The sequence below is a fragment of the Hippocampus comes genome, unplaced genomic scaffold, assembly GCF_001891065.2.
Source record: "Hippocampus comes isolate QL1 unplaced genomic scaffold, H_comes_QL1_v1.1 scaffold237, whole genome shotgun sequence".
Taxonomy (NCBI): Eukaryota; Metazoa; Chordata; class Actinopteri; order Syngnathiformes; family Syngnathidae; genus Hippocampus; species Hippocampus comes.
Genome location: NW_017806159.1, coordinates 1,840,447 through 1,863,524, shown reverse-complemented (window position 1 = coordinate 1,863,524; position 23,078 = coordinate 1,840,447). Strand labels below are relative to the sequence as shown.

The 23,078-nt window shown below is 43.2% G+C and overlaps 1 protein-coding gene and 1 long non-coding RNA gene across 2 annotated transcripts in view; one reads left to right on the top strand and one right to left on the bottom strand.

Annotated features, from left to right (window-relative positions):
• Positions 1-1,637: 1,637 nt before the first annotated feature.
• LOC109531245 (uncharacterized) lies at positions 1,638-21,576 on the bottom strand. The gene is made up of 3 exons (XR_002171138.1): positions 21,565-21,576; positions 7,764-7,769; positions 1,638-1,784 (listed from the first exon to the last, which is right to left on the bottom strand). It is a non-coding gene; the product is annotated as an uncharacterized LOC109531245 (long non-coding RNA).
• Positions 2,942-23,078, top strand: part of LOC109531244 (immunoglobulin superfamily member 3-like) — a 101,706-nt gene continuing 81,569 nt past the window's right edge. Inside the window, 1 exon segment of the mRNA XM_019895439.1 lies at positions 2,942-3,557. Within this exon segment, the coding sequence (XP_019750998.1) occupies positions 3,518-3,557 (40 nt within the window). The 5' untranslated portion in view covers positions 2,942-3,517.

The window sequence follows — 23,078 nt, the reverse complement described above, 5'->3', positions numbered from 1 at the left end:
CCATCCATCTTTTGTCACGTTCCATGTACACCAGGAAGTAGCTTTCTAAGAAGACAAATACCCACATAATATTCAAAGTTAGCAAGCGCGGTGTGTTAGCATATCTGCCTCACAGTTGACAGGTTCTGAGTTTGAATCTCTTGTGCGTGGCGCCTGCAAGTTCTTCTCTTGTCTGACTTCCTCCTACGTTTCGAAAACATGCACGTTCGAGTCTTCGAAGGTTCTCAATTGTCCAGAATAGTGAATGTGAGTGGGAACGGTATTGTGCCCTGTGACTGGCAACGAACCAGGCTACCAGTTTGTGTTGTATTCCGACTCTTGCCAAAATCAGCCGCAATAAGCTCCAGCTCACCAGACTTGATTGAAGGCAAACTCCATACAAAATTAAAAAGATGGTAATTACCAAGGGTGGCATGATAGACGAGTGTTTTGCGCATCTGCCTCACAGTTTGGAGGGTGGGGGTTCAAGTCTGGGCTCCGGACTTTCTTTGTGGAGTTGGTGATCTTTGGCTTCCTCCCACACTCCAAAAACATGCATGCTAGGAAGACTTTAAATTGTCCTTTAGTTTGAATGTGAGTGATAAGTGTTTTTTGGGGGATTTTTGCGCGCGCGCGCGTGTGTGTGTGTGTGTGTGTGTGTGTGTGTGTGTGTGTGTGTGTGTGTGTGTGTGTGTGTGTGTGTGTGTGCGTGTGTGTGTGCTCGGTGATTGACTGGCAACCAGTCTAGGATGGGCTTCGAAAATGGCTGGATCCTTACTATTGTTTTGCTTCCAATAAGCTATCAAGTGGCAGCTGCTGAACCGAAATTGCGTTTTTACAGTCGGCCCCCAAAACTATTGGAACACTCAATTCCTTTGTTTGTGTTGTATACCGAAGACATTTGGGTTTCAGATTAAAAGATGAAAATGAGACAAACGTTCAGAATTCCAGCTCTTATGTGATGGTATTTACATCAAGATGTGTAAAACAACTGCGGACAGAGCATCTTTTGTTTGAACCCAGCAACTTTTCAAGTGAGCAAAAGTATTGGAACATATGACTGATGGGTGTTTGTAGTTGCTCAGGTCTTGTCCTTCAGATTGATTGCTTAAACATTAGATTTAGCTTATTCTTGCCTTTGGGTTTTGCCTGCATTTGCTGTTAGGCAAAACGCGAAGATCAGTAAGCAGTCGATGGGAGAAAAGCAAAGCATTTTGAAGCTGAAAAAAGAGGGAAAATCGATCGCAGCTATTTCCCAAACAATGGGCAGAGCCAATAGAACAGTTTGGAATGTTCAGAAAAAAAAAGTAACGACTGGTGTACTGAGCAATAGACAATCGAACGGCCATAGGTATCAAAAGCAGTACTGAAAAAGTACTGAGATGAGACACAAACGTTTTCGAACAAAGTTTTATGGACTAATGAGACCAGGATTCACCTCTACCAAAGTGATGAAAAGGCCAAAGCATGGAGAAAGAAAGAATCTGTTTATGGTTCAAACCACACACGCTTATCTGTTTAACATGGTTAAGGTTATGTCAAGGCTAAGGCTTGCATGATGGTAGTAGCAAAATGAATTCTGGAGTCCATAAAACCATTTTGTCCGGCAATTTACAGAATGCATCCAAATTGATCGGGAAAAGCTTCATTGTGCAACAGGACGATGACCCAAAATACACTGCCAACCAAACAAAGCACTTCATCAGGAGGGAAAATGGAAGGTCTTGGATTGGCCAAGTCAATCTCCAGACCTCAATCCAACAGAGCATGCATTTCACCTCCTGAAGAGGAGACTGAAGGGACAACTCCCCAGAAACAAACAAGAACTGAAAGAGGCTGCAGCAAAGGCCTGGAAAAGCATCGCAAATGAAAAATGAAACCGTCTGGTGAAGTCAATGGGGCGCAGACTTGATGCGCTTCTTGCAAGTAGGGGTTATGCCACCAAATATGAAATGTTATTCACTTTAAGTTAATGTACAGTCATGATGTCTCATCAGACTTTTGCTGACTTGAAATGAGGGGAGCTTCAACCAAAATGTGCTCTGTACTATGAAATAAAAGCTGTAATTCTGTCTCATATTCATCTTTTGATCTGAACCCAAATGTCTTTAGTGTACAACAAAAACAAAGGAAGTGACCATAGCATTACAGTACTTTTGGAGGGGACCGTATACCGAAATGTAAATTTTGTTATGCACAATTAAAATACATATTCTCCCCTCCTCAAAAAAATATTTTGATAGAGATGCCAAACTATAGTTTTTGACTTTTTGACGTGCACTCCCAAAGACACAAATACATTTTAGTGGTTCAATTTCATGCTCGATGAATTTACAACATGCCAAAGAAGCCCACTGAGCCAGTCCTCACATGGGTACAGAGTATAAAGTGAGGATTTCAGTTTGTATAACTTGTCATTCCTGTTCAAAGATGCGAACATGAAAGAGTTCACATCAAAGCACTTTAGGATGCATTTGGCCTCTCTGGCGGTGGTCTTTTTATAACAGGTGGACTATCGCCATACTGCATCCTCCATTATTTCACCGTTGTTTTTTTTTTTTTCATTATTACGGATTGACGTGTATGATCGAACTTGACCTATCACTGAGCTCCTGGCCTATATTTGCTACTCACACATGCAAATCGTGACCTCTCCCACCAGTGGGTGGGTATCTGGTGGTGTCCCGCACGGCTGAGGCAGGGGGGGAGGTTACGACATGCAGATTAAGTTTTCAAAGGAAAGTGCCGTTTGTTCAACTGGCGAAGTTAGCCGGACTTTTGAGATGAAGAAAAATATTGATTGTCATATTATTATTATTGTTTTTTTTATATTAATAGTATAGTTTAAGCATTTCGGGGTGACATAAGAGGCGCCCGAAGTGTGTATTTATATATTCATTGATTAATGAGATACATTGTGCCACAGCACAAAGCCGTGCCTGCTTCCTCCACAGTGCCCGCCCATTCGGCTTTTACTGGGGCCGATAGTAGGAGATTGATTACGTCTCCGGGATTTTCTGCGGAAGGAACACACAGACTGAGATTTGCTCTCTTATCAACGGAACAAAAAAAAAAGACGTGGGGGAAAAAACCCTAACAAGGACTTAATGCAGCGTCTTTTTAATTTTTTTTTTTAATACTTGGGTTGGTCCACGTCCCGTGTCGTGCGCTGTTCCAAAGAAAGAGTCGTGCAGGACTTGGAAGTGAGTGAGCCGGAGCTCCGCCGCAGTCTTTGGATGTGTGGCGGTCGTACGCCGGGGAGTGGGTTGGGTCGCCCGGGTGCCTGGCGTAGGTCCTCGGCGATAAGGTGAGCGGAAGAAAGGACTCCCAGTTCTTTTTTTTCTTTTTTTTTTTCCTTTTTTTTGTGCTGGGCTGTGCTGATCGCCGCCGGGGGAGCGTTGGAGCACCTTGCGTGGATTTGTTTCGTCAAAGAGCAGGATTCACCTTACGCTCTTTTTCCTGGTCCGGGAGAGCCGCGACTCGTTTGTTCATCCAGAAGGGGCGACATCGATTGGGTCGCTGGGCCGGCCAAGGCACGATGGCAACCGGTGTGCTCCTCGTCGCCTTCGCGATGCTCGGTAAGTCAATCAAGACACATTTTAAGAAGTCTCCTTGTACTGCTGTTTTTTGCATTTCTTTCTTGCATCCACCATGGGTCAGTCTTAACCGAATGTAGACGTTTTACTTTATGGAATTGTCCGTTTAGAGTCAGGTGGAGACTGTGCATCAAATACAGTTTGTACTACTTAGCCACTAAAGTCAATTTATGTCTGTCAAGGGACATAGTATACACTACAAACCATGTCATAAAATACAAAAATAAAAACTAGCCCACAAATATACCGATTACGATCATACAACTATTAAAAAAATATCTGAAAACGAAGGGCTAATTACTGGTCACCAAGGCAACTGAAACCTTTTCAGGCATTTACAGAGCACAGGTTGGTGACCAAGATGTTGAAGTGTCAAGGATACAAAAAAAACCAAACTGCGGCTGCATTGGCAAGCCACTTTAGAAAGGGGCAGTGACTTTTTTTTTCTGTATGAATTTAATAAGCCGTAGCAGTGTGTCCATTTCTGTCCTTCAAAGTAGACTGGACACAGATTGAGCCTACAGGACTAATTATGGCACTTCCTGGCTACTGTTTGTACCTACAAAGACTCCTTGCTTGTGTAAACATCAATTGTATCAAATCACTATCTTTTGAGGGGAATCATTTCAATGACAAGCCAAAGGTGCAGTGATTCTCCAGTGATAAACACGTTACCGAAAGTAGAGTCACTGCAATAACATGTGAGCAGCTGTGCATGTGTGCGCATTGAACTAGGTTAATGTCATATTTAGACCTTAGTCACAGATTAACCCTATAGATGCTCACAGTCTGGGGTGGATTGCCTACTATTGTTTGGAGTTGCCACACACATATATACACACGCACACACATACCACTGACGCACACCTGGATGATAACTCACGTCAGGATGTGACATCACTAAGCTTTGTCATACACTCAGACACCCTTTTGCAAGTTTGTGGTTAACATCCATTTGTCACCCAAGTTCCACTTTATTGGGTGTCTCACACAAGCTATGACACAGTGTGACTGATGGAAGCAAACATTCGTAGACACAAGCTTGCTGGCACCAACGCACGCCCCCAAACAAACACCAGATGGCTTTTGCGCCTTCTTGAATATGGGAGGCCTGTCATCAACCAAGGGGGTTGAATGCTGGCGGGCGGAGGAGGAGGAGGGTGGCTACGGGCCCCAACTCGGCCAAGAGGATTACCGTTTGCGCCTGGCTGCGTCTTGCCGTCCCATTTCAGGCACTTTCACTAGAGCACGAGTGGTTTTCCAATTGATAAAACGCCACAGATTTTATCTACAGTGAAGGCCGGGGGACCTGCTGGTTCTGCTATTACATAATAAAATGAATCACGCGGTGAAATTGGAAGCGGTTTGTGCGGGTGGTAGGTGTAGGTGTGTGTCGGTGTGTGTATGCATCACGGTTCAAGGGGCTTCATGATCTTCTCACAAGGTGACATGTTGCTTGCATTACGGTGGATATCGATTGGGCAATAAGCGACATGTTGCTGAAGTCATTGGCTTGTTTACTTGTCAGTAGCGGGAAACAAGGTAATGGCTAATGCATCGCTTTAGTGTTGTAGTAATTACAATAACGTACGGCACCTCCTGTAAAAGTCAAATGGCCCGTTTTGTGTACAGTTCAGGATTCTGCATTTTTGGAAGAAGAGAAATTGAACGAAACTTGAGAATTCAAACAAATCTTAAAAAAAAAAAACACGGTGAGCATGAAATGATTACCCCTATTTTAGCCACGTCTTTGACTTTTTATTTTGGTCACCCGTCACTTTCGAGTGGACCAAGCCATGCTGCAATTTGTGAAAATCCATGAATAATGGTGCCCACTACCCCCCAAAAAAGTTTATAGGTGCCACAAAATAGCCATTAATACAGGTTGACCCCCCCCCCCTTTGTTCAGCCAACATCAAAGGATTTGTTGCATTTTGCTCCTCCTACTTTTTTGTGACGTCGGTAAGAGTTACATGAAGCAAGCGATTTTTCAAAGTGTCATTTAGTATCATAGTTACGGTAGTGTTTCCTTGTTGTCGTTGGCGTGGTTGACTTCTTTTTACACTTCACACCATCATCAGAGTTGTATTTTTTTGTCTTAGTGTTAACACGATACACTAGCATGACAGTTATGAATTTTATAATGTCTGGACAAAGTTAATTTCAGGAAGATGACAGCTTGACCATGGAAAGCGTTTTTTTTTTTTTTTTTTTTTTTAGTTCTATTATTTCCTGTGGGGGGAAAGCTGACTTCAAATTGGAGGTCAACCAACATCCCGACAGGATTGTGTCCGACCTTACTGTAATTTGGAGCTGTCCATCTTCCTTCTCTCCCAGCTGGATGAGCCAAAAAAAAAACAAAAAAACAAGCTAGTGCCAAGTTGAGCTCCCGGCAAAACTCCAACCGGGCAACCGCAATACGTTTTTCACACAAACAAAAAAAATAAAGAAAGAAATTGAAGAAGCTGTTCTTGCCACAGGAGCCATTCAAGGCAGTCCTGTTACTTCACATTACATCTTGCATCAGGACTTTTTTTTTTTTTTTTGCTGAGTTTGCAACTAGATGTGTGTTTATGTGCGCGATTATTTGTGTGATGTAAACCCGACAAAGAGCAGCGCCCCAAGGCTCACATGCTTGTTAGTTTTTCAAACATGGAGTTAGAGACTCCTGCGTTTGTGTGTGTGTGTGTATGAAAGGTGTGTGTCTATCTATGTAAGACTGTTTGGGGGAGGAGCCAGCCCCACAACTAGGAATATTATGTGCAAAGTATGGTATGAATTTGAGAGAGCTGGATTATTAAATGTTCATAGTCTTGATTTGCACTGCGTGTTTCAAAGAGCCATGCATCTTTTTTTTTCTTTATTTTTTAGCTTGCATATTAGTATATTATTGTTTTTATAATATGAAAACCTGATGTGTTTGAGGAAAAGAAGCAAGGGCAGATATGGAAAAAAAATGTAGAACAGGTTACTTGGATCTGGGAAAAAAAAAAAAAAGATAATTGCTGACGATCTTCGGTGCACTAACGTGGAGCCCAGCCAACTAAAGACTTTAGAATGTTAAGTTGTATTTTATTGTTTAGTTCATGTTGTCATTGCCCGGAGTTGACCTTTCTTAATTGCGGTCAATTTTAGCATCCGTGCATGTGGGTTCTTGTGCAACCAGTCAAATGTATCATTTGAAATCCAATTTTTGAAAAATCTGAATTGTGATTGGGCACTCGGACCTGCAGTGTTAATCTGTAAATGCCTGAGAACACAAAAATGGATCAGAGAGTGTAATCTTGTGGATGTGTTGACTCTTGGAAATCAAAACTTGGAAAATAGCTAAATAGTTTAATAGAATTTAAAAAAAAACCTTGAAAATGTTTAAAGGTTTTTTTTGTTTTTTTTTTTAAAGGCCATGGTCGTTTCATCATCTTCTACCCAGGAACCGATGACAATACTTATGTTAAAATGTTTTTTTTTTAAAAAAGAAACTTTTAAATTACTTCTCGCGCTGAATAATTTCACTGAGTATAAAGCCATTCTTGAAAATTTGGGTCGATCACACAACACAAAAGCACTTGTGTAACCGATATTTTTATATTGTGTTTACAGCCATTATGTGCATCTTCGCGTTTCTGTGTGGTGCCAAAACTCAATGCTCTATATTCAATAATTCATATGTACATTTTAGCGTTTCAAAGAGCTTTGTGGCACTGCTGGTGTGCAATTTGACACCTCCGAAGAGGAGACGACGTTAAGAATGTCAACAATTTAAACAATGCGTGCCCCCCATTTAGAGTGTGACTCTGACACATTTCAAAACGGAGGATTTCAAGTTTGCGCTGCCACTCCCCGATGCCCAACCTTGTTCCTAATGGGACCCAACAGCTGATGCCCAGAACGCTTGTGTGGCAGGGATTTGAATGTATGTGTATGTCGTCGCATCGTGATTATCAGGAGTCAGCTGTGCCTGCACTTGGAATGTCGTCCACGTGTCAGATGACACAAAGGCGGCGCTGTTGGGATTGTAGGAAAAAATTCCATCACTCGTTGTCTTGTGTAGCTCTCCACAAATGCACAACTTTGGCATCGCTGCCCCCTCGCTCCCCCCCTACAAATGTGAACCCTTCCTGTCTTCATGCAAGGACATGTTGAGTCGTGCGCCAGCCTGCGTCTCGCCTCCCTTTTGCCCCCCCCCACCCCCTTCTTGTTATTCTTCCATGCCTGCTATATTCCGTACTCGTGTGCGTCCTCCTTTGCGTCGTAAGATCGTTTTTATGTGCACCCATGACAGCATGCCTTTTGTTCCGTTGCTCGCGTCGCATCATAACGTCGACTCAAGTGACATGGGGGGGGGGACCAACCTGGAGAGGATGTGGAAGACAATCAGCTTGTCAGTCACCCAGCACCTCTGTGATGGTTTCCTGTAAATAAAGATGAAAGCTCATGTGTGTACAGAAAACATGTGTCCGTTGGCTGCGGGCTGAGACGTCTCTTTGTCGACGATCAGTTGTGCTTGCAAAGGAATAGTGTCGTTTGTGTTGACTCTTACATCAGGTAAGGGCCCCCGCAAAGAGGTATAGTAAGTCGGTGAATGGTGTTTTCTACCTACATGGCAATCGACAGGCCTGTCATACAGATTTCGCAGCCACGTACGGAAGCTCACACCAAACGACCACGTTTTACTGCCGTTGGCCTCTCAGGCAGAAATGTCTTTGCTCCCCCCTTTGTCGACAAGGCCCTACTCACTATTGACACATTTCTCTTGGAAAAATCGGTGACGACAAGCTCGTGTGCGTAGCACCTCGTCAGCTGTGGTTGTAAGTGGGCAGATGTCACGTGGGCGGCCACGCACATTTATATCGCTCATTGGAACGTTCGAGCTTACACAAGAATAAACATCGCATGCTAACGTTCTGCTCTTGATACTCGACGGACTCCACTGCTTTCTTTAGCGGTCTCATCACTATCGGCAGCGCTGACCTACATTTTACATCCTAAATTCTAATAATGGTTCCAAGATAATGTATTTATTCCCGGCAGTCTATTCTTTTCACAAAAGGAATGTGAATTACAATTTTGAGGTCCCCCCACATCAAATCAGATGTCAGCCGCTGTGATGCTATGCCAATAAAATCTTCCACAAGCTCTTCAGAATCAGTTCTGGCTGATGTAATGAACCTATATTAGCGATTGGACAATTTCTTTATCAAATTGGATTTCAAATTTGCCTCACAGGGCCAGCTAGCTGGGCCACAGTGATGTCAGCATTTTCCCATCGTTTGATGGGAAGTTCAGAGCAAGCTATTTCTGACTAGCAAATGAATACGTTTAGTAGTCAGTGTCTCCAGTGAAGAGGATAAATGTCATTTCTTTGTCAATGTTTTTGTCTCTTGTTTTTTTAGTCCAAGTGTTGCATTCATTTGTATTGCAGTTTCCCTCCTGTATGTTACGAAGCAGGTAAACCGAACGCTACAAACTAAACTGTTAGTTTAGGGTGACCCTACTGCTGATCATTTGCGAGCAGTGTTTTGAAGAGCGACACTCGCCCAAACCTGAGACTCCGATTTGATACATCCCTCCAGTTCATATACAAAGATAAGGGAGCATGTGAAATGAATCACGTTCTTGAGGGAGGCTTCCTGTCTGCGGCAGTGATTCAGCAGAGAATGGCTGAAACTAAAGCACAAGAGCAAGATAACTGACAGGACTCCTCCACATCCCAACTTCCTGCCAGGTTTTTTTTTTTTCTTTGACATGGCCTTTTCTCCAAAATCCTATCTCATTAATTTGGCAAAGTGACCTAAAAAAAACACCCCCTTGGTGATTCTGTTGGACCACTTCACTGTGTTCTTCTCAGCTGAATGAGTGGCCCTCCAGCTGCCTCCTCCTCCTCCTCCTCCTCCTCCTACTCCTCCAGTGAGTAGCCCCTGACCTCCTCCCCCACTCCAAGTCCAAACAGTGCGCTGCCTAGCCCGGCTCTTCTTCAAACAAATCCATTTAGAAAATGCCCCCACCTGAAGGGCGATCCAAAAGAGATTTCCAACTCCCTCAAGGCCACACATTTTTATCTCTAAATAATATTTTACAACAAAACATTCTCCTCCCTCGAGGGTTTTTGTCATCACACTTTCAGTGAAAAAAAAAATTCTATTCCTTATCAGTTGGTTTTCAACCACATGTCACATGACCGTTACACAATTGTGACGAGTGCGTTAACTCCGCACGGTGCAGAAAACACCGCCGGACAATTGCTTCCTCCTGCACGTGTAGGCGGGAGCAGGGTAATAAAAGGCACAGTGTAACTACACCAAAGCTGTCATCGCAGACAACAAGGTTAGCGACGCCGGTAATTCATTATCCCTGTTGGTACATGTCCACGTTGGCTTGTTTACCTCTGGAAATGTGTTGCTGGATAGGAACGTGCTGAATCTGCGAATGTGCGAGCTTGAGTGCTGCTTATAGGAGTGCAGATCTCCAAATCCGAAACAATACTGTATTGGATCTGCTTTAATGTATCCATGCAAATACCTCTTTTTTTTTTTTTAGCCACAAGAAAATGTTGAAAATTTTGCAATCCAAAAAAAAAAAAGAACAAGAAGCTCTTTCTTGGCACAGGTTGATAAACGGTGATGTAAATGTAAGCTCCTTGGCAAAAGGAGGTGCAAACAAGAAAGAACACGCAAGTTGTTAGCAAATTATACAGTAATGATGTCCTACCGGTCCGCGGACCGGCGGGTGGGGGGCCCCCGGGGGAAAAAAAAAAAAAAAAAAAAAAAAAATTCTGACCTGTCACTGCTTTGTGTTGATGATGGTCCTTCGTTTACTGCCCTGAAGATAAAGACACTTGACTGTATTTTGGACACCGTTTTGGTTAAAAACAAACTGCGTTGTTTTGGGCGACCTTTTCATGACCTGAATCTGCAAACCTTTTAAAACCAGCATCAAGTTGGACTTTTTTGTTTTTTTTTTTTTTTTTTTTGAAGGAAAGATATTTTTCCGTGGAAACACTAAAAGCACTCGTCTGAAAATGGAAGTGGGAACATGTTAAGTATTACATAACAACCATGCGCGAGGATGGAGCAACCAAAACCATGGTGGACCGCAGGATTGTTGTTTCGACGTAATCTCGCAAATCGTGCATTTACATCGCCATCACTTCCACCAACAAATTCCAGGCCCATCTATGCACGAATAAAGGCTATTTAAAATGTATACCAGTGTTTTTTGTGGTAGGTGGCCGGGCACGTACTCTGTATAATACAGTTGTTCAGTGATTCTTACAGATTACCAGCGAATGAGAATTGTTTTGATGATTTTGTCAAATGGACGCAAAACTTTTCGAACGTCGTTTAAGCACACGCTGAGAGAGGCTAGATTGACACAGAAGATTCTCGGGCCCACTTTCAATTTGGTGCTCATTTGTGATATTTTAAATGTATTCTTTTTTTTTTTTTTTTTTACTGTCCCATTTCCTTGTTTACTTCAAGTTCCGTATCACATTGTTGATACAACTCTGTTTACCCATGAAACAACCCACCTGAGGCGGCCCGGTGGGCCAGTGATTAGCGCGTCGACCTCACAGTGCAGAGGTCGTGGGTTCAATCCCGGCTCCGGCCTTCGTGTGTGGAGTTTGCGTGTTCTCCCCGTGCCTGTGTGGGTTTTCTCCGGCTACTCCGGTTTCCTCCCACATTCCAAAAACATGCACGGCAGGTTTGTCAGGATGAAGCGGAACAGAAAATGGATGAATGGATGGATAGACACCCCACGTGCTCCAACCTCCAAATTGCAGGTCAATTTATGACAAGTACTGCACAATGACAATGTGGTTTTGTTTTTGTGTGTTGTTTCGGTAGACAAGGGTGAAAATCCAGTATCACCAAAAGCTCCCGTTGACGCAGTCAACATTGACGCTGCAGTTTCAGTGGCAAACAGCCAAGACTTATTTTCAATCCACATTTCAGAAACTTCATTCCAATAGGAGTTGCGCAATTTTTCTCTTTTTCTTTGTGCCACCTGAATACAAACAAATGTTATTGTGTCACCTGCTCACTTGCAAGCATGCAATATATAACAAGCCTAAGGCTATTTTTTTTAATTTTTGGGGGGTGGATATTACCATTTCTCACTACAGACGCTCCCCAGCTAACGAACGAGATACGTTCCGAAGGATCGTTCGTTGGCTGAATTCGTACGTAAGTTGCTTCAGTGCTATATTTTGTATGGAATGCATGTTTAAGGCTTATATAAGTATGTTTAAGGTTTATATAAGTATAATAAAATGAAGTTTAACTTACTTTTGGAAGATGTACTCCAAGGCTTCAGGAGATGATGGAGGGGGAGAGAGTTCCGTCTCGAACTTCTTCATGGGGACAGGCGTTTCCTCCTCCTCCTCCTCCTCTCACAGCGCCTCACGTCGGTATTAGCGGTGGAAAGAAGTACTACAGTACTCGGAAAAAGGCGCGCAATACAAAATCTAACTGACAGCATCTCTGTCCGAGAACATTTTTCAACATACCTGTACCCGCAAAAATGTTCGTATGTACCGTTGTTCGTAACATGAAAGTTCGTAAAGCGGGGAGCGCCTGTATTAGCAAGTATTGGCATCATGACAGTGATGGGATTGATGAATGTGAAACGCTGTCATGTTGGTGTTTCAGAGGGGCGAATCTTTGTGTATTTACCAGCTGAATCCACCTTGGACGGCTTTGCCAAGCAGTCCAACTAAGACCCATCCCCCCCTTTGGGATTTTTGTCTGCTCCGCCCTTCTTGCTGTCAGGCTTTGAAAGTGATAATGAAGGGCCAAGCCAGAGGCTTCCGCTTTACTTCTTTTCACACACACACACACACACACGCACACACACACACACACACACACACACACACACACACACACACGCGCGCATGCACGCTCACACGTATGCCGGATCGCACATCACAAGATGCTGCTATCATTCATTGTAGCCTTGCTCCCCACCTTCGTGGATGCCACACTGGTGGGATTCTCAGCAGGTCTTGTAACTATGGCGACCACTCCCCACCTGCGACGAGATGATCCATATTCAGTAGCTCACACTCCCGATGTGCGCGACTAATTGTCTGTATGCGTTTTTTTTGTTTGTTTTTTTTAAATTCTAAAATTACACTTTTGTCCCTGTAAAGAGCATTCCACTCAGACTGCCGTTATGCTCCATCGATGTGCTTTCTCCCCACTTTTAAGGGTTATGTGTGTTTGTGTGTCTAATTGCTTATGCATATAAATGCAAGAATTCATGAGCACGTGTCTTTTGCTGCCTCAAAGGCAAAATGACTGACAATGGCGGAAAAGTCTTTTTGAAGCGCACTAATTAATAGTTAATTCACCCCCCCCAACCCCCACCCAATCTGCGGCTTAATCCGCAAACCTGCGAACTGATAGCGAGAGCTGCCAGTCACACAAAATCTCGCCAGCGTACATGAAGTAGACGCAGCTGTCACGTCACAATCGTGCACGAGCACAAGATGGATAATTAGGGACGACAGTGCAGTTTGCGGGCGGGGGGCGGGGAGTATCCATTTTTACTAATCAACACCAACACTGAAAGTGATTGCGCTTGAACATGACAATATTAGCAGGCTTTTTGTGTGTGTGTGTGTGTGTGTGTGTGTGTGTGTGTGTGTGTGTGTGTGTGTGTGTGTTATATGTTCATGATTTGATATTTGAATTGGATAAGAGAGAAGTCATTGTCTGTTGGATGAATGAGGCATGGTTGGGGGTTGGGATGATGGGACGAGTCAGGGAGCAGGTGTTCATATGGAGTTAATGGTTTTGGCAATAATGTCTCTTTAATGTAGGAGGGTTGTGTGTGTGAGCGTTGGGGGCTGGTGCAAACCAGTTTTGCAATTTACCTTGAACACCATTGGTGAACGCTTTGCCCCCATGGTTAGAAAACGGCCACATCTGAGCATGACCGCCGTGTTTAAACAGCTAACTGGTGCAATGTCATGTGACCCACTGAAAGCTACGGATGAATAGAGTTTTCCGCTCTTAGCTTTCCAACTAAGATAAATATGTCGGAAGCTCTAGATTCAGTGTGTTTTGTGTCATGGTTTGACATTTGATTTGTTGGAAGTTTTCGAATAGGAAATAATGGAGGAAGAAAGCAGAGTGAAAAAGTCATCACCATAAAACAATTATTACTGGACAGCCAAGTTTAAAATGTTCAAAATGTCATATTAACGGTGTTAGTTTTAAAGTAATCATGAGCCATCTCATATAGTTTCATTTTTACTCCTATTACAAGTGAAAAAAAAAAGTTATAAACTGTAAAATGTAAGAACAATAAAACATGGTTAACTAGTAATGCGTACAGGGTGATTCTTTGAATGGGGGTCTGCTTATGTCATGTACCTTCCTGGCAAAAGCGGACAAAAAAAAAAAACGAAACAAAGTCCAAATGTTTTTAGTTAATACTTCGTCTGATTTTGGAAGCACATATTTCCCTCAAATCATGGTGAAAATCAGAATTCTGCAAACTCGGGGGTGGTTTTCTCTTGAACTTCTCTTTTGAAACTCCAAACACCAAAGAAAAAGCAAAATATGCCTTTTTTTTTTTTTTTTTTGTACTTTTCAAAATACAGACGTTTTTTTTTTTTGTAGATTTTCTTTTTTTTTGGTCGTGTTTTCATTCTGAATTCTACCTCAGGGCCGTTCTACTTTTGAGATTTTTATCCGTGCATCCCCACCGGAAACACAATAAAAAACATTTTGTGAAATCAACACTTTTGTGAAGGTCTTTTAAGTTTGCGCCTGGTTTTCGTTACGGTCACCTCCAAGCAGGCACCACAGCACTTCAGCGCAAGCTTGCCCTTATTTGGAAGCGGTGGCTTAGCGGCCTGCCAGGAAGTCGCATGAATCCTTTTCCCGCTGGCTGGTTTACTGTATTGCTGTTACCCCTCTTGAAATCACGCCCCCAGCTCCGCTACTCCCGAGCTTGGAACATTTTTCAAGTCTCTGCGTGATGCCCTCGAAGCACATGCCCAATGACTGAATGGGTTTGTCGATGGCGCGCTCCGCTCTACGAAATGCTTGGTGAAAAGGCCTTAAGCATTTCAATCAAAAGTGAGCATTATTGTCTTTTTAAACGCCGATCCCATTTTTGCAAGTGCACCCAATGTCGTGGTCTGTATGTGTGTGTGTGTGTGTCGATCGTTGAGTTGATCACAAGCACAAATTTGTCGTAACTTTGTGATCAGAGACAAGAGAAGCGCTCGTGTCACCCAGCTGCAGCTTTGAATAATTTATTCCGAATAAGGTTAGGAGAGAACAATCTTCAAACAAACCCCATTTTACTTGCGCGTCGGAATGTTGACACCGCTGTGCCATATGTGACTCTGAATGGTTTTTATCCGTTTTGGCACGGCCCGCGACTGCGATGTGCAGCTGCATAGCTACAGTTTGAAATTAATGTAGCATTTAGAGAGCATTTGTTTCATGATGCGTGACACCGCAATAAAAGGTATACAACGTTTGGCCTCGGGAGGGTGGAATCGATGGCACTTGAGCTCTGTTTTATGAGGAGAAAAATTGATTAATCGGTCGTTGCAAATTCTGTAGATTGTGGGGAGTAACGAGAAATAACATGACACAAGACATGGTAAATTGTGCTACATTTATGCTGTGGGCCGTCTGATGGGCTCCATTATTCAGGCATGGAAGCAGGAGTTCACAACCTTCAATTGCTAGAGGTGAGGGACTCAAATCAGACTTAAAGTACTTGCTCGATTCAAACTTACGAAAGACTTGATCTCGAATATGAAAATCTGTAGTTTCAAGATGGTGTCATTTTTTTTTTTTTTTTTTTAAAGAAAAGTTATATTTAGTGTAACACGCCCAAACCTGGCAACCCAACAGTATCCTGTGATGCGGACTACAGAGGGCAGCTTTTGAAGCATGCATCAGAGGAAGCGCTGAAGTTTTGGATTCGAGAATGATGCTTTTTTTTTTTTTTTTTTTCAAAATCTGGAAAAAAAAAAAGAATGGCAACATGAAAACGTTGCCACTGTAATATAAAATGCCCAACTATTTCTCCATTGTGAAACAAATAAAGGTTTTCTTATCTTATCTCATCTTACTGTGACACACAAAAACACAGTTAGCTATATTAGCTTGACAGCTTAGCTTCCTCTCCCTGCTCAAACATCAATTAAGCTTCATGTTGGTGATGTGTTTATTGAGAAAACAAAATAATAGACAATATAAGGCTAGTTTTGTCACCATTAAAAAAAACGGCTAACATGGTAGTGCAACTCAATTAGGGAAATACAGATACAAGTATAAAGTAGCTAATGTGCAAAATATATTTTGTTACTGAACACAAGTGTACGGCTTAACTTCTATGTTGTTTGAAATTGAGTAGAGGCGGGACTTGAAAAATTTCTGTGGATAGCAATTTATCAAGGCATCGATCGTTTATCAAGTGCTTTCAGTCTAATGCCCAGCCCTTGTTTTCAAGAGTCTTAACCCTGACCTTGAGTCAACCCAGCTAGCATGACTCCAATCTACGTAGGGGAGGATCCAGACAGCAATAATACGATTTGAGTCACATTGTGTTTCCTGCGTGAGCAGACACAAAACCAAATTGGGTGCCATTGATGAGATATTAATATGGAAATCTTTGAAAATATCTTTTAAAGAGTTCCAAAGACTCGCTGAATGCTCATTATCCATTTCAAACAACGCTTTAAAAAAAAAAAAGCATTACTTCCACATCGCGGTTCAATTGAGAAGCAAATCAGCTGTGGGAGTGGGCGGAAGAAAGGAGTCTCTTCAAGCAGGGAGCGCTGGAATGTTCGTCTTTCAGCATTCACTTAAAGTCACTACGATCACTTGCGAAATGTCCAGCTGAAATTTATGTTTTGGAATTAGTTTGCAGTTCAAAACAGAAGCGTTGTGATCTGAGTCAGGTTACCTTGCATCCATTCATTGTCCATAGCGCTTGTCTTGTAAACCGTGGATTGATTGTCAGCCAATCACAGGGCGTATATAGACAAACGATCGATTCGCCACTATGGACACTTTAACATCTTCAATGAATCTTACATGCTTGTTTTGGGGGTGTAAGAGGACCTCGGAGGACCCAGAGAGAGCCCACGCAAGCCAAGATGTGCATGATGAATGCGCGTTTATATAAAATGCAATTACGGTATTTGCGGTATTACTCTGTTCCAACGTGCTGGATTAATTTCAGTAACTTTCCACATGCCGTTTATTCAGGCTGCATTTTTTTCCTGTATGTAAACTCTTGAGTTGAAAAACGTCTTTTCCAAGAGTGCCGCGTAAAACAAGCGGCAGTTCAAAGGGAAGTCAACAAACGTTCAACAATGAAGCAACCGAAATCACGGGGCTCCGAAACGAACAAGAGAATGACGTGGCGTGGCCACATGTGCGCTCAGCTTGTACAGCCCCTCTAGTGTGTTTGGGTGTACACTTTGGCTCAGTGTACGGGAGCACACTTCAAAGTTGGAATCAGGCGTGAAAATACCCTCCCGCCCCCGCTGCAACCGTCCTGAACTCACCAGCTGTTATATGCAGCCACACAGGTGGGGTCATGGCGCCCGTAGCCCAGGGGAGCCATGATTTAAGAATAGTTAGCTTAGCGCAGGAGGCCGATGGATGACGTGAAGCGCGTGTAACAAAAAGCAGGGGCCCGATTTCAGATTCATGATCTGGCAGGTCAAAATGCATTTATTGAGGCCCAAACATGGTTTGTTTTTATCGTTGGCATTTTCAGAAGCGATGTATTGTATTTTCGGGACAAGGTAATAGGGCCAATACATGCAGTATATCAGCAAGTAACAACTGGCGTTTTACTGCCTCTGCAGAAAGCTCGGCGTATAAATGGAGCATGCTTCGTGAAGCAATTATTTTTACGTTGCAAAAAGTGTCTTTACATTAACTTTGGCACTCCGAGCTTCGATAATTTAATAGAGTCAGAGGCATCTGACTGAGCGGAACCACGTGTCGGGCCATATTACGCTCGCGCGTTCTCGCTGCGCCGATGCCTAATGAGTCTTACGCGTAACTGCGGTGAATAAATTACTCTTAAGCAACCTATCGTGATGGCTGTTACGTTCATTAATGCTGCAAACAAAGTAGCAACCATTCGTAAATATTGCTGAAGAAGCTACAGAAAGGAAACGGTCTGTGCCGCTGTGCATTCACATCATTCCACGGGATAAGTTACTGTCTTGCCACCTGTTTGTTCATTTGGATCCTGAGAAGAAAAAAAAATTCCGACATCGGATCTTTTTTTTTTCTTCACTGAATTGGCTGGCAGTCATTCAAGTGATGTTCTCCAAAGATTACACATTCACATCATCCGTTCATCCGTTTTCTATCGCGCTTGTCATCCTTGGACTGTTCGTCAACCAATCGCAGGACGCATATAGAACTATTCACGGACAATTTAGTATTCAATGAACCAACCGGGCAAAGTATTTGGAGGAAAAACCACACATGTACAAGGTGAACGAAAGTCTAGGTTTAAATTCCGAGCATCAGAACTGGAAGGCAGATGTTCTTACAATTTATATTCCATAGCCACTTGTAAAATTTCTTTTGATTACATTCTAGAGCCGAGGTCTGCCTCATATTGGACCGACTGTTCCAGGAAACTGGTCAACCTCAACTTAGTTCATATCTTGCCATGGAATCATCTAAATAATAACATTTGGTAAAATAAAGAATTGTACATTCGCAGGTCACACGTTTGAAGACAACAGAGGAGGATGTTAATGTCCCAACAATATCGATCTCAAGAAGAAGTGAAACCACAAAATGCTGGGAGGAAATGTGAAGGCACGACCGAGCTGAAAGGACAAAGGCAGGATTTCATTCAAGAAGATACGAGAATATTGATTGCGCTTTCCTTTCAGTTATACTGCGCCGTCAACGCACACGCAATCCCTTTGGTCCAACGATCTTGTTAAAAAAAAACAGTCTTTTCCGACTAGCTTGGATAATACTTGTCAAGCAGGTCCAACATCAATAATATTGAAACCTTCAAATCTTGTTCTCGCTGAAGCGACAAGAGCGTTTGCGGCATTATTTCACGCGATTGCTGTGGAAATGAATAATAGATAGCATCATATTGACCAGGATCTTTTCTGTCGACAGCATGACGTCTCGATACGGATACAAACAAACCCCACTTCTGTCAATCGTTGCGTTGTTTTGGAAAAGTCGATTTTGCCCGGACAGGGATTGCTTCATCACACTGCCGCCATATAACCCCCCCAACGCCCACCCCTTCCCCCCATAACTGATTTCCCCCAGAATGTAAATCTTGTAATCCCCCGCACCACGCACGCCACCTGGCTGCCTCTTTTGACTTGAAATTCCACGCAACCAGGAAATGCTGGCCCATAATGGAATCCACTTCATCTTCTTATTGTAGGCAATGTCATCCTCTCTGCCCCGGTTGAGGCCGTAATGGCCAGTTGCTCTAAGTGTTTGTCAGCTGTTGACTGGCCCGTCTAATGGAAGCTGTAGGCTTGGCCTCTCGTCTTCAATTTGTTTCTCCATGTCATGAGCACCTGTCACGCGGCTGGCGGGCATCCGCAGGCTTCGCTATTTTCATTCAACGATGGGAACTCCAGCTTGGTGCTTTTCCATGGAAAAAAAAACCTAAACATTATCACTCACCTGTCTCCTAAAACCAGTCCGGATAATAAAATAGTCAATAAATATGAGGATTTGTCGAATATTTTACCTCTGGGGAGTTGGTCAGTGGTTGGTTAAGACAGCTCTGCAATGCTGATTTATACATTTATACATCATTATCACCGCGGGAAGGACATGCCGTCGTAACTGGGGAGGACACAGCTTGAATTGTAATATGAGATGCTGCAGGGAGCTCATCAATCACAGGTTGAAGAATCTCAGATTGCTGGGAGGAGCAAATGGCGTCTTTTGTCGCTCCTTGCCATGGGTTACCTTCTCCTCGTCCCAGCCCCCCCCCCTCCCACTTTTTTTTCCAAATCTAAAATTTCATCCCTAAATGCTTTGTTCCAAATAATTTGATCGGTTTGAAAACTTGGTCCAAAAACCTACTCTGATTGTTTGCAAGAATGAAAACAGGAAGGAGGATTGGTTGATGGATTAATGAGCGAAGAACTATTCTGCGGTAAAGTCATCCTTCCTCGATAACCGATAATCCAGATGCGCTTCAAGGGTATTGCGCAAATGATCCTCCTTGACACTGTGAAAAGACATCCTGCAATCAGGGGATATTCTAACCGCACAAATGCTAAGCTGCGGCTGTTTTTCAGGGTAAAGTCACGTTTGTTGATTGACTCATTGTATCAAGGTCACAATCGTCTCTTACCAGATGTGACATGTGTGGCTTTTGTTTGGAGGCTGACAAACCATCGCTTCTCAGAAGTCTTGAACAGTAAATGTGGTTAGTACTTTAGTTGAATTAGTTAGATTTTTTTTTGGGGCGGGGGGGGGGTGATGCCTGACAAACCACATCGAAAGAGAAAATAAACACGGGCTTTATTAAAACACACCAAAGGTTGGCTAGCACACACCCACTACTCGATTGACATGGAAAAAAACAGTTTGATGATGAACAATATCCAGATAATTTAGGAGGATTTCATCGTCACCCAACCATGATTCAAGTACTGTTTGGGGAAATCAAACTCTTAGTTTATAGGTCCTCATTCATAAACGCTCGAAATGGATTTGAGGAAGAAGAGTCACCTTAAAAAAACCTGAACTGTTCTGAAATGTCAAAACATAAAGGTGACAATAGGTAATTTTCCACACTCCACTCTAAAAGAGGCGCAGAGAGGCGACGGCAGGATCTCGCTGTCGCATCGGGATTGATCCTGCTATATATAGGCACCAGCAGACTAATTTTATCAGGCCTGGATGGCTTGGCTGTCTTTTATACCTTCATGAGGACATTTTGGATGCTTGCGTTTATCAAACTCTCTGATCTAGGACTTTACAAGAATGGCCGTTTTGCCTCTTAAGGTTGACCATAACAATCTGTGAAACCGTTTTGTCTCTCCGCATTTTTAGGAATTGGTCTTGCTCTTTTTTTGCGCCGCGGCAATAATACAAACAGGCCTTAAAGCTTTGAGAGCCCTGCAGGGAGAAGAACCACTTCTGAAAAATGCCATGTTCCTGATCTTTTCCTTTGTGTCTCACACATGTAGTGCACATGAGGCAGTTGTACGCTTCAAGATTCTCTTAGTTCCATGTATTTCTGTAGTGTTCAGCACCCTGGAGGCGGCTGCCGTTCTCTCGCTGGCTTTCACCCTTTCCTTACTTTCATCTTCTCCCGACACCATAACTTCTTTTCCTCTCACCATTGCTACCTCGCCGCCTGAGAAGCTTCGCAGGGTTTTAGATCTTGGGGATGAATCAGAACCTCTCTCGGGAGGATGGGACACGGACTGCGTCCACGTTCATCCATCCATCCATTTTCTGATCCGCTTTATCCTCACAAGGGTTGCGGGGCGTGCTGGGGCCTATCCCAGCTGACTTCGGGCAGTAGGCGGGGGACACCCTGAACTGGTTACCAGCCAATCGCAGAGCACACAGAGACAAACAAACATCCGCTCTCACACTCACACCTCGGGACAATTTAGAGCATTGGTTGGTCCCCAACCCCCGGGCTGCGGACCGGCAGCGGTCCCCTGGTCATTTGGTGCCAGTCTGCACAGAAAGACTAAATAACTTACATTACTTCCGTTTTATTCATTTCGCAATCTGAATGATGTTTTACTTTGAAAAATTGCAGGATTCTCTGTTATATCCGTTTACAATGCTGGTGTCAAACTCAAGGCCCGGGGGCCAGATCTGGCCCGCCACATCATTTTATGTGGCCCGCGAAAGCAAATCAAAGATGTCAACTTCCATGATGCTTGCCAAAATATGGACCAAAATTTCAAATTCTCATATATAAGAAATAAGAGCGATATTGTCAGCATTTTTTGGTGCCAAACCCCCCATGACAGCAACTTAAACAATTGTTGAATAATCCGTTATGACTGACTTTATAAAATGGTTTCAGTCATAATGGCCCTCAAAGGGAAATGGTAACTAAAATGTGGCCCGTGACGAAAATGGGTTTGACACCCCTGGTCTACAATATGTCACTCTTGACGCAGGTGAAGGCGGCACTTCTCGGTCACGTGATCGGTTACCACTAAAATGAAACCCAAGAGCTAGCAAAATGAGTCAAAAAAACAAACGACTTTGGAAGGTGCCTTTGGGAAGGGGAAAAGGCCCAGCTAGAAGGCAGAAGAGCAGCCTATGATTTTCAAGAAAAAGAAGGCTACATTTAATAGACAGTATCAGGAGTCCTACTTAAGTTTCGGATTTATCTCAAAGGGAGATTCCCACGCAGCAAGCCCACTCTGCATAATATGTGGCGATGGTGAGTCGTATTTTTCATGCACTTTTTTTATTTGTGGTGTATCTTATTTTGAAGGCATATTTAAATGCCACCATAGCGACCGGAGAGCGCTGCGGCCAGATCGGACGTTCTTCGTTTCATGATTCGTGTTTGTTATTATGTTACAAAAATACCACAGTTTTCATGCAAGTCATATATTATTTTGCTGTTTTTATCCGGCCCGAAGGCCAGTCTTTCAAAATCTTGTCTGACATTAAACCTGCCCGTGTGGGCAAAAAAGGTTGGGGACCGCTGATTTAGAGTGTTCAATCAGCCTGTCATGCATGTTTTTGGAATGTGGGAGGAAACCGGAGTACCCGGAGAAAACCCACGCAGGCACGGGGAGAACATGCAAACTCCACACAGGGAGGCCAGAGCTGGAACACGTCCACGTTCAGCATGTTAAAAAACATCTCTGGTCAATGTGTATTCTGCTCCATGTCACAGACAATTTTCCCCTAAAAGTGTTTTATTGTAAAAGTTAATGCGGGTGGGCAATGGGGTGGGGGGGGGGAGCGAATGTGGGGGACATCTGTTCATTCACACAATAGGAGGCAGGCTCAACTGCCGTTACTCGATTCAGAAACATAATAACAACCCCATCGTTCTGGTTCTGCTTTCTGTGACAGTGTTATTTTTGTAACAAAAGCGTTCAGCAAGTCAGATTTGAGATGACTTTACTTTTTTTAAATTCATAATTAACGGCTGACAATGTAACACTTGAAGCTTATTACCGATAAGTTTAAATCCAAAAGACAATCATCCGGGACCGCAATATGGCCGACGATTTGCATCATTGCTTCTTCGGAGAATGTCGTCCATATGAAAGGGCCTGCGTGAAATGCTTCACTGAATTGAAAACCCATTAAAGTGAATCACGAATCAAGTCAAATCGGGGCCTTGTGAATCCAATCAAATTAATTTTGAAAATCTGAATCAATACTGAGCTCACCAATGAAAGTGATGGATAAAATGTAATGCAGTTTTTATTTTCTTCCAACTTTTTTTGGAGGGGCGGGGGGAGCCCAACACTTCAACTTGCACTTAGCCTTGTCAACAGAG